This window comes from Colletotrichum paranaense (genome assembly GCF_030867605.1).
Source record: "Colletotrichum paranaense strain IMI 384185 chromosome Unknown Scaffold_26.1, whole genome shotgun sequence".
Classification (NCBI taxonomy): Eukaryota; Fungi; Ascomycota; class Sordariomycetes; order Glomerellales; family Glomerellaceae; genus Colletotrichum; species Colletotrichum paranaense.
In genome coordinates this window covers 274,555-291,217 of record NW_026848984.1, presented here as the reverse complement: position 1 = coordinate 291,217, position 16,663 = coordinate 274,555, and the positions used below count along the sequence as shown (strand labels likewise).

The window sequence follows — 16,663 nt, the reverse complement described above, 5'->3', positions numbered from 1 at the left end:
CTGTAGGTAACACAAAGTCGAGGTGATCGAAAACCTTGTTTTCTACGGACCGGTGGGATGCGGTAGGGAAGGGTAGACCAGATGCCCCAATCTACCCGCAAGTACTTCCTTTCGGCGCCGTGAGTGGGCACAGCAGTCCGGCGAGGTATGGTTGATGGTGGTTTGATTCAAGGTACTCCTCTAGTCTCCTGTAGAACCATGAAAGGGGAAAAGGTTGAGGTCTCGGACCTCACGCTACCCTCAAGAGGCGCTGGCCGAAATGAGGATCGCGTATCTTGGATCACGGTCTTGCCGGGCCGGCGAGCTTGGCATTCGACGAGAGATCTGGCGGGCCGCGAACGAGATTAGATGGCGGATTGATTTAGTCACGGCAGTGAGGGCGTGAAGGAGTGAAAGGGTTTTCGAACATTCTACACGTAAGAGAGAACGTTTGCGCAAAAGTTTATCGTCCGGGTCTCGAGAGGAGCATCGTGCATGGCTATTGAGAGATCTGGTTGAGTAAAAGCTAGGAGCGGTATAGCCTCCTTGCTACAAAGAGGTGAAGACTGCTGCTTTGGGTAGGTACCTTATGTAGATGGCATCTTGTTGTCACCCCCGCGCTGCCGACGTGGCTGACATTGTGTGGCTGATGGTGATGTCGTCAGTCAAGATGAGTTGGGAAGGACCCCTGCATTCTTGGACCTGTGGTTCTTTCCCCGGAACACGTCGCACAGACCCCCCGCTTGCTGCGAGGCGAACAGGGGCTCTTATCCGCATGGCTCCAGTATTTTTTGGGTTCGGGGGACCTCGGGCGGGGACTAGCGGAGGAAGAGTTCTTCCTTCCAGCAATACGTATCTCCAGGTCTTTGTGGTAGACGACGGGACCTGGGGATAATCACAATACCAAATGTTTGCTCATCTTTGCTTCTTCCGGGTTCCCGACAGCTGCTTGTCTCTTCCTGATACCTCGGACTAGGAACTTGGCGTCTTTTCGTGTCGGCTTCCTCGCAGATTCGCATACATCTCGCACAACCATGCGCTCGCGTGCTTTTCTTGGTGTTTCCTTCCTGTTTGGCAACTGCAACCGCACTTCATTCGCTGTGGTTTGAGGCCGTCGGATCGCACACGGGATCTGCATCCGCTACTACCTTGAACCCTCGTCTGCCGCCTTCCGCGCAAGGAATGGAACGCTCATTGTCTACGGAGTATTGCATTGCTACCGCCCAATTTCTTTGGAATACGACCTTCAGCTTGGACTTTCGTTTCCACGGCAGTGAGGCACGCCGCCTCACGATGGATGCACAGAGTGTCTTCAGCTTCTTCTTGGGGCGGGCTAGTGCCAGATTGCCTTGCGCCTGACGCCTGACATAGGTACAGCTCCTGCGCAGCAAGGGCCCCTGAGACCTGTAGCCTGCTATGTTGATGGCGACGAAGAGCGTGTGCCGGTGTCGGTGTTATTGCCGGTTCTGCTTACACGCTTTCCAGTGAGTGCACGGTGCCTCACGATACCCGGCGCCGGCAGCCACATCTCAGCCACTAGTCCGAGTCTAGACCGAGCTAGACCTTAGCTGACCGGGACCTCGATTGGTTGCGCTGCATTGGACTGCGGTGTCCTGAGTCAGCTTAGGTAGCTCTGAAGTTCTGAAGAGGAGGAGGCAATGGAGGATCCCGTTGGATATTTGCACAAGAAAGGTCGCCAAGGCGTTTACACACCAAAGGGGAAAAAACTCTGGACGGAGGTCCTACACAATTACCTTGCGGATTATGCCTGCTTCTTCAAGACCAAGATTGCGACATTGCGACATCCGTGGCAACCTAAATGCAGGAGCGCCCGAAGCAACCCGTCCATGCTCGTTCACTAAGCTACAAACTCAGCTCTCTCCTCGCAACGATTGTGATTGGCCGGGCTGTCATCATCTGGATGCCATGAAGACGCTCGACCGATAGATTGGTAGAGAGAACCCTTCGTGCCTGCCGCGTTCAAGGTTAGCCTCACCATCGAGAACAACACCTCTAGACTCTTGGGACGTTTTACACGGCCGCCATCTCTCGACATAGCGTGCCCGCATGATCTCGAAATCTCTTGAGCCGCCCAGGCAATGAGTGCTTCGGCTATAGGCTATAGCAGCCGTTTCGAGATAATACAAGCGGCCCTTTTCTGGATGAAGGAGGTCCGGCATGCCACGCTTCCAACCCAAACGGTCAACCGAACCCTAGATCGCGAAACGATGCACGATGCCCGCTGCCCGCCCAGGCTCTCTGACACAGACTCAAACTGAGAAACCAAGCATTTACGTACTTCTTAGCACTAGATCCAAGGGTTCATCAGCAATGGCTTCGCTAGAATCCGGGGGGTACAGCAAGTTACGAGGAAATGAGGGGGGCATGCCATGAGAAACGAAGGACGCGGTCTCGGCCGTCATTCCAACTGACAGTGCGGTCGGCCGACTGCCTGCCAAATTCTCGTCTCTATTCCTCCAACTACGTTGATTCAGGATCTTTCGCCCTCTTGACGGATCTGACTTGCCAAACCTTCTTTGATTTCTTGCCATCTTCTGGACGCTTTCTGGACGCGAGCGATCACCCGGCCGTAAGCCAAGCCAGGCTACATCATTGTGGCCAAGCGGCTAGATTAACCTTGTGAGAAAGGCAACGACCGGATGAGGCGCGAGATAACCGGTAAGAGGTCTCACGCATATGTCACGGTTACGCCGGGAAAATCACCAGCATTTTGGCGGAGAAAAGCCAGTTCCTAGAACGGCTACCTATGCTGGTTCCATCCCCAGCTTTGTGGTGTAATCAGCGATTTGGTCTTAGTATCCTCAGATCCACACCTCCTGCGCCTCCAACTTCTTTGTCGAACCTGCGGCTCAGAATTTCCATCCCTGTCTATTCCGTCGTTCCGCTGCACCAAAACACTCTTGGTACGGGAAATGCCATCGACATATCCGTTTTTCCACCACAGCCTCCCCAAAAGGGCCCAGAGCCAGGGGTCACGGCTCGCCGGGACCGATAGACCACAGACCGGACTGCATGTGCACAGTCGCTCGCAAGCTATCAGGACGTGCTCAGCGGTAGCGCTGTACGCTGTTCGTCAGAGGCGCTCGGGAAAGGGCCCATGCTACAGCCATCACTTGCGGAGCTTTACGTATCGCGGCGTCTTTGTGCTAGATGGTAGACCGTAGGTAGGTGGGGAGGGGACCTGCGAGCTAATCTTCAAATCTAGTTGAGCCCACAAGAACCTTCAGCCAGTGAAGGGTGCCATTGACGAAGCCAAAGTGGGAAAGAGAAAGGAAAAGCAGGCCTTCGATGCAATATGCTCTGCAGTATAGCAAATCCGCTCGATACACCTGGTCGACATGGAGAAATTTTAGGGCCAAACGTTCGTCGATATTCAATGGACCTGGTTGGCTTATGGGCCGGATCGGCAACCAGATTCGAGTTCAAATACCCTGTTCCGTTGCAGAGTCGTAGTTAATCTCTGCCTTGCGCCGTTGAGCCGTCCAACCAGACAAGGGTACGAGCTCCCCGCTCCTGGTCAAGGACTCGAGCTACTTACGCAGGCGAACAGTAATAGACTTGTAAGTCTTGCGTAGACTTCTCATCCACCCATCCACCCACCCACTACCAAACGACGCTCGGTGAACCGCTCTTCCTGTCGCGGACTCGACCTGTGGGCTGCGGCAGGCACAAAGATGCAGACCACAGGCAAGGCCAGCGCAGAGAGGCAGTCAGACAGACCGCAGGGCATGCGCAGGATAAAGGGCACATTGGATTAGAGTTTTCCCTCTCGTAACGATTTGCCCCTCCACCTCGACTCAGTCACCCCTCGGCCCCGTCCCCCGTCCCGTCACCGTGACATGAGCTTGGCGACGAAACAGCCTTTTTCTACTCTTGTTTCCTGTCGTCACCTTTGTCTGGGGGTGATGCACTGCCAAAGTAGCCAATACCGATACCGTTTCTTCCCTCTCAGGACGCTGCAGAGGAAGTCCTCCGGTAAGGTGTCCGTCTCCCCTTCTCTTCAGTTTTTTGCCCGTTTGGGGCTTGGCTTGTGCCTGCCTGGACGGCGGGCGTACTGTACGTCTGTCTCTCACTCACGAATCCTTCAACTCCCCCTTGGCTGCTAGCAGCCGAGACCACCGTAGCGAGCGTACCTACACATTTCACGTAGACACTGTTTTCTAAGGTGTGTGTAGGCAGCTCCCTTGCTGTCTTCAAACCGTTTCTTCTTCGAGCATCTTGAATTTTTTTGGAATACCCTTCTCTGTGGCTTGCACCAGGGGCCACTACTCGAATTACCTTCTGGTACCTACATGGAGCTATCCTCTAGGACATTTGCATTTTTCAACGCCGTCACTTCTTCACGTCCAGTCAGTACTAGTTGGTCCTTGATAGTGGCTTTTTTCCGAGTCAACCAGCTGTGACCGGTCTTGGGCCATAGACTGGTAGCTTCCTGCCAAGCACAGCCAGAGCCAGAAACAAACGCCTTTGATCTCATGCTAAGTGGGCTTGGTTTTCTTACTATCACTCATCCAGCTTGATCACTTCGCCGGGTACGTTCCCCTCAAGCTAGCACAGAGAGGCACACCCAAAGAGAGAAGAGGGAGGAGAAGGGAAAAAAAGCCACAGGCGGATGAGTCTATTCTTCCCCCTTGCCTCTAGCGTATCGGTCACCCCCCTCCATCCTTGTAGCAGCATTGGGCTTGCTGTCTGCACCTTAGCTGCCCCCATCCCCCTCCCGTCCCTGCGCGCACGCTTCGATCACCTGTTGGACGAAACTTAAAGACGGTTGTATCCCCCTTCCCAGACATTGCGAGACGAAGTGTAGCTCGGACATCAAAACCGTCGATCCCTTTACTCTAGCGTTCCCGGTTCTTGCGGTTGCGCTTGGTATATAGTCCTTCTGTCCCCTTTGGAACAGCCTTTTATCGCCCCGGACCCTCCTCTCATGTTTGGAAGATCGTGATCCAACAATCCATATCCGACTCGAAATTGACATCACATTCCCCGGGGACACGATGGCTCCGGCTCCAGAAATGAATGCCCGGGCGAATCCCGAAGGCCTACACACATCAGAGCCCGTTGGAGGAACGGTGATGAGCGTCATCATCTGCCTGGTCTCGATCAGTATCATCTCCGGATTTTTTGGTTGGTGGCCTACGGATCACAAATTTAGTGGAGCGGCATACTTATGAAGAATAAACAGTTCAAAGAGGCACAGTATTGAGAAACTGGAGGAGGATACCATTCGTGGTCTGGCGTGAGTATTTGTTCTGGTGGTTGGCGGGTATCCGCGATGCTAATGGAAAATCACAGTCGTGCTCGCCGTTTATATCGATTCATACCTTTTCGTCTTCGTCACAGCGGTTCTCCAATTCGCTCTCGGTGTCAACAAGAACGTACAGATTTGCGACGGTGCAATTCTACTATGCCTAGTTTGCTATCTTTCGACAAAAGTCTTGATTTATCTCTTCCTTGTCGAGAAAGCAGTGCGTATATCGACTCCACGAGGCAAACCCAAGGTCATAGCTAACGCTCCAATAGCACATTATCAGAGGAGCAACGAAACCGAGACTGCAGTCAAAGCTTTACCTGTTCAACTCGTTTGGCATGCTTGGCGTCTACGCAGTTATTGCTATTCTCAACTTTATCTTGTAAGCCAACGTCGAAGCATCATTACCAAGATCCACAACTAACACCAGCATAGCCGAATTACACGCATTGACGATGGGCAATGCTACATCGGCATGCAGAAGGTCTCGATGATTCCTCTCATCTCCTTTGACGCCGTCGTCAACGTTTACCTTACCATTCTCTTCCTGATTCCTCTCAAGAGTAAGCGCAGCCAGGCACTCCAACAAGCCAGTCACGCAACGGTGAAGCTAACTTGTCGCAGGTCTATACTCATTCAAGCATTTCCCCAAAACACCTGCAAACATCCGACTTAGAAGCGTCGCCCTCCGCACCTTTGTCGGTGCCCTGTGCACGCTTACCAGCAGCATTGTGTAAGTTGAGCACACCTTTAATTTAAGCTCAAGGTTTCTGACTCGCTACAGTAACTTGACCGTACTCATGGTCCTCAACGGTGAGCCCGGCTGGGTCTGCCTTATGTGCTGCAACAGCGACAGTATGTCCACCATCATCATCCGACCTTGTCCTTGCGGGCGTAGCTGACCTTCCCCAGTCCTTTTCTCTGCCATTGTTGTACAGTGGGTTACTTCGAAGGACAACCAAGCTACCATCGGCTCGTCAAGCGGTAACTCCCGAGGCGAGCCGTTCGCCGAAGACTTCCGCCGTCCGGACGGCGCTCCCTACTCGCCCCACATCGCACCAAGCCAGAAGCACGTCATGGGTGATGTTGGTGAGATTTCGCTGGACAGCCGACGCTCCAACTCTGCCACCAGCGACGACAAGATTTCGTCAGAGGGAGAACGTACGCGCAGGACATCATCCGCCGGGTCGGTGCCTGTGAGCGGTGTCTACGTGACAACCACGATCAAGCGAGAGTCGAAGCCGACGCCAGCCGTTTTCGAGGAGATGGATATTGAAGAAGGGTATGCGGAGTCGAACAGGTCAACTCGACCGATCAGCGGGCGCGGTTCGGACTTTGACAAATACGCCGCTGGCTCACAAACGAAGATCACGGCCGGAAAGCGCTAATGACAGGAGGGGGTTTTACTTTCAGAGGACGAAACCGACTGCATTCTTCTAGGCGACATCGCTTTTCATTCCGACCTTCACGGCGCGATTAAGGGGGAAAACAACCTCATGAACACCATTGCTGGGGCGTAATTACGGCTTGCTTTTCCTGGGTTCGGACTGCCCCCTTGTGGGGGATTCAGGACGATTTCTTTTTCAAATTTCTTCTCATTTTTTGATATCATACCACGATGGACACCATCGGGAGGGCAAACATTGTCAAATTTTCTCACCTTTACACACTTATACATACACATCACGGCCTATGGGTAGGCGGTACACGGATTTTGGTCTACACATACCTCACGGACGAGCGGTTACTTCATGACAGGAACTGGCGGAGGTTCACATACAGGATTTGATTGTCTTCGGTGGTGGGAAGCATGATACTAGTCATGAGCCTTTGGGTTATTCTTGCATCAAAGAGACGGATATATCACAGGATTCAGGATAGGCTAAAAATCAACGGGTGTTCATGTCAAACCTTTGAATGAACAGGCCTAGTGGAGAAACAACGACGGGCAATGTCACATTTTGCCATATTCACAAAAGCAGCTTCCAAAGATGGGGAATCTTCAATTGTAGACTAATTTAGTCACAAATACTTTAATGACCCCGTACCTACGACATGTATTTTGCCCGTGAGCCCATTCCCCTCTCACCAATCTATTGAGTCAAATCCCATCTTCAGGTGGATGAACATCTGCCGTCCTGATGTGATTTCCCAATAAACCGAACGATTGTGGCAAGGGGTGGATTCTAGGTGGGGGAGGGGAGGGAGCACAGCATTCGCCCGCTACAGAGGTAGAGGAATCTAGATAATCGAGCTAAGGCACGACTTGCAGATCCGCCACCGCTCAACCCCCGTGTCTGCCACGTTGTTCTCGACACGATCTGGGACTTGGATGGATGGATGGATGGGTTGGGCTGACGTGTATTGATTGGAGTGATTGAGTGAGAGTGTGTGCTAGGTATCTCCTCTTCACGGTATCCGTACACACCGCCAAATCTGCCGAACAGGCTTCTACGGCCATTCTAGCGAAAACCTTGGGTCTGGATTGGTTACGGTCCGTATTGGGGTACTTAGAGTTGTAAAGTTGTGACCAACCACATTTTTTAGTCCGAGATACCTGACCGCCATGTGTTTTGTGTCACACAAGGCCACCCCGATGGGAAGGATTTCCCAAAAGCCCAAAGCCCAACGCAAGACGCACAAGAGTGAAAAATCCCGAATGTGCGGGCGTCGGAAGTGTCGCCTCTTTGATCCCACGTGGGTTTCGTCCTGGGCGAAGCTGTGCTCTTCTTTTCATGTGGTTGGATGAATGGGGAGGGATGGGGATGGATGGGAATGGGTGTGCGGTCGTCCCGGTTTCCCCTGCGTGTGAGGGCGGAAAGGAAAATTACAACCATGTGGCTGGACTGTCAAGAACTTCGGAGTCTCACTCCGTTTGACGCCTTCCTACCCTATTTCCTTGTTCGAGAGAGACGTTTCCTCATGCGCGCGCGCATTGTGTGGTTTCTGGGGGTGGAGGGAGAGCTGAGCTTGGCTTGGCTTTTGGAGACCCCGCGACACGTGGGAATTTCCTCGGACGTACCTGTCGCCTCCCCTCCCCCATCTTTGACATGTTTGAGAAGAGCGCTGAGACTATCGGGATTCCATCAAAAGATTGGGCTGGCTGTGCAGGCAAACGAGAGCAAGGACTGAAGCTTCTCAAACGCGGGTTCTCGCGCGCTATACTGGCCCGGTTCGTGCGCAAATAAGATACCAAACGGCCGCCGGTGGTCGTCTAGACCGACCCGTAAAGAGAGCATCATGTTCCCCTTCAGCCTATAATCGAGATTCTTGTTTGGTGACAAGGGCCCATAAGTCATGTTAAACTACGACTCCAGGAAACAGACCGGGAAGGCTTGTAGTCTCCCCGGTCTTGGCTTTTTCCCGCTGCCTCGCACCATGGAGCGGCCCCTCTTCCATCATCATTTTGCACGGACGACCTCCCAAGTCGCAGGATGGGGTTTCCTGTTAAAGGAACTGGGGGTCTTGTAGTGGAGGCATCATCCATGGTCCAAAATAGAAAAGAAGTTCCTCGGAGCATGCTGCTTTGGACAGCATAAGAAGTTGCAGTAGCTATTCGCTTCCTTCGAGTCAACAAATGTCAATAGAGTTGATTTTATGACTCTGGGTGATGGGATTTGGAAGGCTACTGTTCCTTGTTCCATACACCATGGTCCGAATAGAAGAAACCTTACAGCCAAGGCGGACCCTGCCTCGCCTGCTAAGCTCTCCCCGAAGTTCTGCTCCATTGCTACCCTACGCTGACTGCCAGAACGCAAGAGGCACCGCCTGTCCCTCGCGGCTGTAGATATTGTATGATTTAGACTCCTGAGTCGCACAAGTTTCTCGGGATTTGGTTATCGCTGTCCAGCATAACGTGGCAAAGGTTCCTAGCAATGATTTAGGGGGGCAGACGCCAAAAGGGAACGTGCTTTATCCCGTTCGCGTCTCTGTGAATATGCTTGTGTCTCAAAGGCTTGGCACGGCCAAGTACTTGTATAGCATAACAAGGTTAAGGGACATGGGGAGGGAAGAGATGAGATGGATTTGCCTACCGTAGTAGGCAGGTTTTGCAAGTGCGAGGGAGTTACAGGCACCTTGTTTCCGCGTGTTGAATCTTTCGCCTAATCTTCGCAGATTCTTTTTACTTGCCTACGCCCGCAGCGCTGCTTTCTATTCGACGATTCGGTAGGCGTCTTTACAAACCCCCCTCGGACTTTGTATCCAAAGCACGGGCAGCAGAATCCGTTTGACTCGTTGGATTACTCCCATGGGATCCATGGCGTGGGATCCACGGAATATGTAAAGATAGAGTTCTCGCTTTAGGGATCTCGTTGTCCAATGTCGAGAAGGATGAACATGAAGAAATATAGTTTCCTTCTCTTTTTATCTTGGAGTTTTCTCCTTTTCTCCTCATCTGCTTTATGGTCACTGCGTCCCTTGGGGTCGTCATTGGGCAGTGATTTTGAGAGGCCCCGACTACTGTATATCAATATCGGGTTCGAGCACACACGCACGTGAAGAAAGCAAGCCACGGTACTAAGGCAGCTTGGAGGTCAACGGATGTGGGGCCGCAGCACGAGACGAGTGCGAGAAGGAGCGGAGCATCGGAGAAACTAAAGATGGGACAGAGTTGTGAAGTGCATGGGATGGCGCTCCAGCAGGCATCTCGTATCTCGGAAGACTCGTATTATCACGTAGTACAAACCACCAAATTGAGTAAGTCGATGGAACACCACACGGAATGGTTTGAGGCTGACACTACCCTGGCCCTGCCCAGGTATGATAGAGCCGATAACCCAAAATTCCTTCCTGGCGGGTGGTAGGGTTACTAGTAGAAGATGCAGGCAAAGAGACGGAAGGACCAGGCGCTTTGTTCATGTAAGACGGTAGAGATGGAGGGGGAGGCGCAAGCGAAAGGCTAGATTGGGGGATGAAAGATCTTAGGTACCGAGAAGGGGAAAGGTCAGATCTAAGCGACGCAAGCTTCCTTGCACATGCTGTTGGGCTAATGTAGACTGCCTCGACCACGTGTACAGCTGCATACAACCATTCGGAGATCAAGATCCGTTGTCTTGCGTTCCGCGGGAGCTAATTGACTGGCTGAAGAATGAGGGGCAAAGTAAAAAAGTTCTCCTCCATGAGATGAGTGCGAGAGTTGACGGCTATATTTGGCTAACGACGCATTGAAGCTGCTCTGGGAAACCATACACTCTAAAGCACTAAATTAGAAAGAGTATGAGAAGGGGGGATATAGGCATTGGCCTAAGCACATCACGAGATATGGCGGCAAACTGGCTGCAACTGCAGCTAGTAGATAAGGGTACGTCAGGTCAGCTAACTATGACATGTGTAAGGTAACCTTTCCACGCGGCATCTCCATCACCTCATACACATGCAAGCGCTGGGGCCATCGCATCTCCGTCTCATTGGACCTTCCTCAACTCTAATACTAGCACCGAGAAACCCAATTTTGGGGTAACCAGTATCACATCTGTACATTCCGTAAACTAGGCGCACCAAAGCCTACCTTCTTTGTGCATCTTCTCCTCTCATCTGTCCTGCCGCTCAGACTGCCATGTCTCCATCTGCGGCCTGGCGTTCCTCGTGGGCAACTTTCATGGCACAATGGCAAAAATGATAGGAGTAAGACGGCAAGTCTTCATCCAGACTCCACTTTGCGCCTCCGGGTTTATCCCCACATCACGGAGAGGACCGAGAAACGGATATCCACCGGGAAGCCGGCTCGGTTCGGGTGTAACCAAAGGTATCCGCACCCGTTCCCGGCAATGGTTCAGCCTCTTTCTTTTTTCGAGCAACGTATTCGTATCCTGAAGCTTAACTCGAGCAAAGGTCTAAGCTAACGGCCAAGAAACGGTGGTTTTTGCGTACCCTGCTCACAGTTTGACCTCCACGAGTCATGCCAGCCAGAATACCACTTACACCATCCCTTACCCCCATCCTCTCTGATCACATCTCGCCACAGGTCCAATACCGCCCTCAAAAGCTTGGAAGCCTATCATGATTACATTCAGATTTGCTCTTCGACAGCCAGCCAAACCCTAAGCTCCATAACCCAGGTCAACTCGTGACCCATATCCCGACCCGACGCAACTCTACCGCAAAACGAGACTGGGAATCCTTGCGTTCTCGCCCTTGGACTGATTCTGACATCACGAGAGTAATGGTGTGGCTTTGTACTGTTTTGCCTTGATCTGATGATTGGATCGTAGTTTGCCCGTCCGGATGTCGAAGCCGGGGGAGAGTTTCTACTCTCCCATGATGTGTCCCCAAAAGGTATGATGCTCGTTTTGAGCAGTTTTTCTCCCACAAGCTTTAAACAGAATCTCCACCAATCTCTTGGTCTCCTGGGGTAGGTGAGGGTTCTCAACAAGGGTGACAAGGGTGGTATACTGATCTTCTGCGGATACTGTTTTCCATGAGGCCCTTGCGCCCGTGATCTCATGCTCCTTTCCCTCTTCGTGCAAGTGGCTCGAGGGGAAAGGCTCTTGTAGAGCACAGTCTCGTCCCGTAACTCTTCAACTGACTTATCGTCTATACAAATGTCGTAAAAGTATTGACGCAATGCGAGCTGCTCGGGTTTTTAGCACCGCACATGTGTTTGTAGATAGCCTTTGGACATCAAGTCCAAATTGTAGTTGAAAGAGGCTAATATGCAAAATGCCAAAGTAATAGAGTGCGTTTTGCCCGCCGTAGAAGAATAAATGCTTAATGCACTGCATCTGTATTACTCATTCGTAGCCCTCAGTCTATCTCTACCTATGAGATTGGTCTTGTCAGTTGCATAATCAAGCAAAAGCGCTCCCATCGGTTCCGCTCATGTGTCTCACAACCCTCATCGCCGACATGGACCACCAACAGGAATTTGAAAGCCTCCAAGCAAAGTAGAAAATCTCCCTTGCATCCCATCGTCGGCATGGTTCGACGATGCCGCCGTTCCGCCGTCCCTTCTTGCTCGATTCATCGGCGATAGTTCGTCGGCGCTGAGACTTTTTCTCTTGCTCACTTTCCGATTTCCCTCCCTTTTCCCTCTCACCTATTCACATCATGGTGATTTTGGTCATATCGGCACAGAACTTCACGGAGTCGGCGGTGGCGAAGAAATAAAAAAGCCCCATATCTCGGACATGGCAAAGTCGAAGGGCACGTTGCCGCCAAGGGGTAGATCGCGATCTTTCGTCTCAAGTTTTCTCGTCAATTCCTCGTGGGGTTTCACGACCTCGAGGCTCCCACCTTCGTGATCTTTCACATACGCAGAGATCATTTGCGAAGCATACTAAAGTAATCGCGAACAGAACTGTGACCTTGGCGGACATCCTCCATCTCCGGCACCTGACATTCACCGTTATACCTGGGTAGTTCGCCGACGTCTCAGCAGATCTTCTTCCCGAGTTGGCCTTGACATGTCCAGCTCACAGGAACACTACGATAGATGTCACTCGCCAGTCCTCTCGCAAGTACCTTCAGCGTAGAGCGAGCTTACGGTAGCATGTCCGACCCATTCGGCTGTTCAAAAACCATTATCAGCACCATCGCCTCACCCAAAACATTGGCAACACAAAGCCAAGACTCGGGTGAATAGGAACTTCCAAAATCTCTCCGTTCCATCTCGTCCTTCTCGTCCTCCCTGTCTCCCCTCCTCCCTAAGAACCAAGTGCCGAAGAAACACACTTTCTTTTCTTACACCATCGCTGGTTAGTGACACCTTCGCTCTTGGCTGTCATTCCATGCACTTTTGCAAAAGAGATGAGTGTTTACTATGGTAAGGAAAGTCTCGCGCTTCTAAGATTCGCGCTTCTACGCGAATCTCTCGGCTCCGAAAGGTAATCCAAAGAAGGAGGGCAAAATCTTCGCAGCCTATTAGAACTGACGCGAGAAGATTGTACTTTTCCTTGGTCTTCTCGCTCGGGCGGGGTCACGTCGAAATTCAGATTGTCGCCCTTCTGTAGATTTCTTGCTACGCCAAGATTCTCGACTTGGATCCAAACGCGTGAGGAGCCTTCCGTAGCTCGTCCATGGTGCAGCAGTGAAGGGGCTCATCGCCTTACTCGTCGAATGAGGCGTTCATCCCCAATTTGAGCAACCCTAGCTTTCTCACATTGCAATCGTCAAGAACATCTTCCTTGATATAGTATGTGAGATGGGGTAACACTGGTCTGCATGGAGCTTCTGCATCCTGCATCATCGAGTTGAATGCGCCCTCGAAAAGGATCCCACTCGGGCGAGACTCAAGCGCTTTCCCAGATTGCGAGAACACCTTGATTCACGAAACTGATCACTTATCTACGCGAACCTCACAGCTTGACGCTCACGGATCAGATTGGGATCGAAGATAAGCCGGTGGCAAAGCGGCGAACAGGTCTTCATCTCAAGGTCGCATGCAGCAGTCGCGTCGAAAGGGCAGCTGACATCATACTTGATCACCAAGCACATCATAAGCCGTACCTGCCCCGAACCTCAAAATTCTGCTCTTGATTCTGGAAAAAATTCAACCGTCGTTAGTGTGATTCACTCTGTCGTCTACCGACTCAGCGTTCCTTGGCACCTTCTCCCGACCTCTCAGAACGCGGAGAAAGAGTTCAACATTCACTACATCGCTACGAGAACGAGTGGCTCGGCATAAAACATTTCTCGCGCTCCCATCACCACCTCACCTACGTGTAGCTTTCATCCGTTTCCGCCTTTCCCTCCAGTCAGCATGTGTCATCAAACCCCGCGATGGACAAAAGCTTCTTCACCCATGGAGAGAGCTCCGACCTACGTAAGAAACGCAACACTTTTTTTCCTTTCCCACAAAGGCAAGGACAAGGAACCAAGTATGGGACTCCCGGACTCCCGGTCCAACCGCACGGGCATTTGTGACATACCCCAGGTGAAGCTTAAAACCACATTGTTCAGCACACCGTAATATACCGAATGGAATTCGTGCCGTAACGGATTGTGTCGTCCCTCGTGCGGTGTATCTACTTTGGGCAATGGTTCGCCGGACGGAACCTGTGCCGGTGAAGAATGCACGCTGCTGAGACGGAATACGACGGCCGCGAATATTCACCAAGGCCTCTCATAATACATGTTCCATTTTGCTTTACACCAAATAACCTAGTTCCTGCATTCGACCGTTAGTCTGATGATCGAGCACGTGACCAGTTACGAACAAGATAGACTGCAAAGGCGAAAGTAGCCATCAGCATGGATGATGAACCTACTATCAAGGTATGTCCGGACATTACTTTTTCCAAAGACCACCCCATAACGACATCACAGCGCGGCAGGCAAAGTCACTTGAGAAACAGATGAAAATGTGATAACGTGGCTTATGCAGCCTGGTATTCCTTGTGTTCGTAGCTCGTGAGTCTATCCTTTTGGTCCTCGTATGGATCGTCCTGGAGCCCGTTTCCCCTTTTTATGAAAAATTCCGCAAACACCATTGTCGGGTATACCCAGAGAGCCAAACCCGACCCGAAATATCATCCAGAGGAGAAAGTATTCAGCGAGTGACTACCCCTGAATGTGAAAAGCGAAAGTCCCGAAAAAGAGAAAATGGTTAACTGTATGTACAGCAGAAGAAAAGAGAAAGTGTTTGTTCACTTTTAGAAAGTGGCCCGCCCGAAAATCCCGGTGAACCAAAAATACACATTTGCTGTCCCTAGTAATTGTGTGCCAGAATCGAAGAAGTCAACCGTTCCTGCTTCGAGCAGCTTAGGCGGCGGCAGCGTAAGTCTGGCCGAGGGCGCTGAGGCCAGAGCCGGAGTTGAGAACGCCGTCGGAAGCCATGAAGTAAGAGTAGCGGTCGAGGTACGACAGGCTGTCAAGCTTGGGGACGTTGGTAGAGACGAAGCTGGAGATCTCATCGGTGGTACCGAAGGGAGCGAACTCGGTCAACCAGACGGGCTTGTTGCCGCAGGCCTCGTGGACGGCCTGAAGGTGGCTGAAGAGGGTGTCGGCAGCGCTGGAGGGAGAGTACCAGTGGGTGACGCAGAAGTCGTAAGTGCAGCCGGCGGTGTCACAGGCAGAGACCCAAGCCTTAAGCCAGTCGAGACCCTGGCCAGCAATGTTGCTGTTGGTGATGGCAGGGGCTCCGATCTGGATCTTCTTGCCGTCGGTGGTGGCGTAGGGGTTCATGTACTTGACGTGCTGGGTAGCAGCATCGGCGGCGCCAAGGTTGCACTGAGAAGGCATATCGCACTCGTTGAAGCTCAGAATGTGAGTAGAGCCCTTGCTGATGGAGGCTTTAACGTTCTCGGCCCAGCGGGCGGTGTGGGTGTCGATGGGACCCCAGAGCATGGGAACGAAGTTGACACCCGTGGCAGTGATGCCGTTGTCAGCAGAGTCCCAGTTGTAAGCCCAGCCGCAGTTGGTGCAGGCGCCAGTGAAGAAGGCGTTGACCTTGGTGGGATCATTGTAAGCAACACCACGCTTTCCAACAGTGGAGCTGGAGCTGACGACGGCTGAAGCAGTGGCCTTGGCGGAAGAAGTAGAAGGCACAGCAGCAACTGCAACAGCAGCCTCAGAGAAGGCCTCGGCGACAGGAGCCTGGGAAGACGACTTGGGAGCAACCGACTTGATGAGAGTGGTGCTGGGGCTGGCGTAGACCGGGGTGGGAGTGGGAGTAGGAATCACGACAATCGAGGTAGAAGTCGTGGTGGGAGTGTACTGGGCTTCGGGGGCCGCAGGCTGAGGAGTAGGAGTGGGAGTGGCGACAGGGACCGACTCATCACCGGTGACAGTGACGGTGACCCATTCGGTGACTATGTCATACTTCAGCTCGCGCTTGTCCTGGTGAAGGTGGCGATGAGCGTTGAAAGCCATGGCCTGCTCGATGAGGGCGAGCGAGGCGGCGCCGACGGAAAGAGCCTTCTTGGTGTACATCTTGGCTGATTTCGAGGGATGTTGTACTTGTGTGGGGGATTGGTGAGATTTGTGTTTTTCGAGGAAGGTGCTTATGAGACAAGCTGTTGATGATTTCTTTCTCAACGAGGTTGACGAGGCGTGAAGTACCGGCCTTGGAAGGAGGGTGGAAAAATCACTGGATACACAGAAGGAGTGATGATGTGTTGCTGTTTGTTCGGTCTGTCAAAGACACGAAAAATGAAAGTGGTGTGCGGTTGTTGTTGGTGAATTGGATTGACAACGAACTGCTTTTGTACGCAAAGGTCGAGGCTGGCGACCGTTGGTGAAGGAATGTGTTGTTGACTGAAGAAGGGACAGGCAAGCCGGTTGGTGTGAGGAAGGGGAAACAACAAGAAGGGAGAGTGTGGGGGAGGAAGGGAGTTTAAGAAGGCAAGTGACTGGGTGCTGGGGAGGAAACAAATTCAGGCAGGGACGAGGGAAGGAAACAATGGGAAGGTGAGGTCGACTGGGAGGAAGGAGCGTGGGAAACGATCGGTTGTGGGCAGGTAGGAGGTACATCAG

General features: G+C 52.2%; 2 protein-coding genes across 2 annotated transcripts; one reads left to right on the top strand and one right to left on the bottom strand.

Moving 5' to 3' along the window:
- Positions 1-4,997: 4,997 nt before the first annotated feature.
- On the top strand, positions 4,998-6,639 carry CPAR01_16587 (uncharacterized protein; the record flags this gene model as incomplete). The annotated part of the gene is made up of 8 exons (XM_060500832.1): positions 4,998-5,127; positions 5,186-5,239; positions 5,296-5,468; positions 5,524-5,633; positions 5,687-5,814; positions 5,876-5,984; positions 6,036-6,106; positions 6,164-6,639. 8 exons carry the CDS (start codon positions 4,998-5,000, stop codon positions 6,637-6,639), a joined length of 1,251 nt encoding a protein of 416 aa, XP_060340541.1.
- An 8,311-nt stretch (positions 6,640-14,950) lies between these two features.
- CPAR01_16586 (uncharacterized protein) lies at positions 14,951-16,120 on the bottom strand (the record flags this gene model as incomplete). The annotated part of the gene is made up of 1 exon (XM_060500831.1): positions 14,951-16,120. The coding sequence occupies one exon, from the start codon at positions 16,118-16,120 to the stop codon at positions 14,951-14,953; it is 1,170 nt and encodes a 389-aa protein (XP_060340540.1).
- Positions 16,121-16,663: the final 543 nt, after the last annotated feature.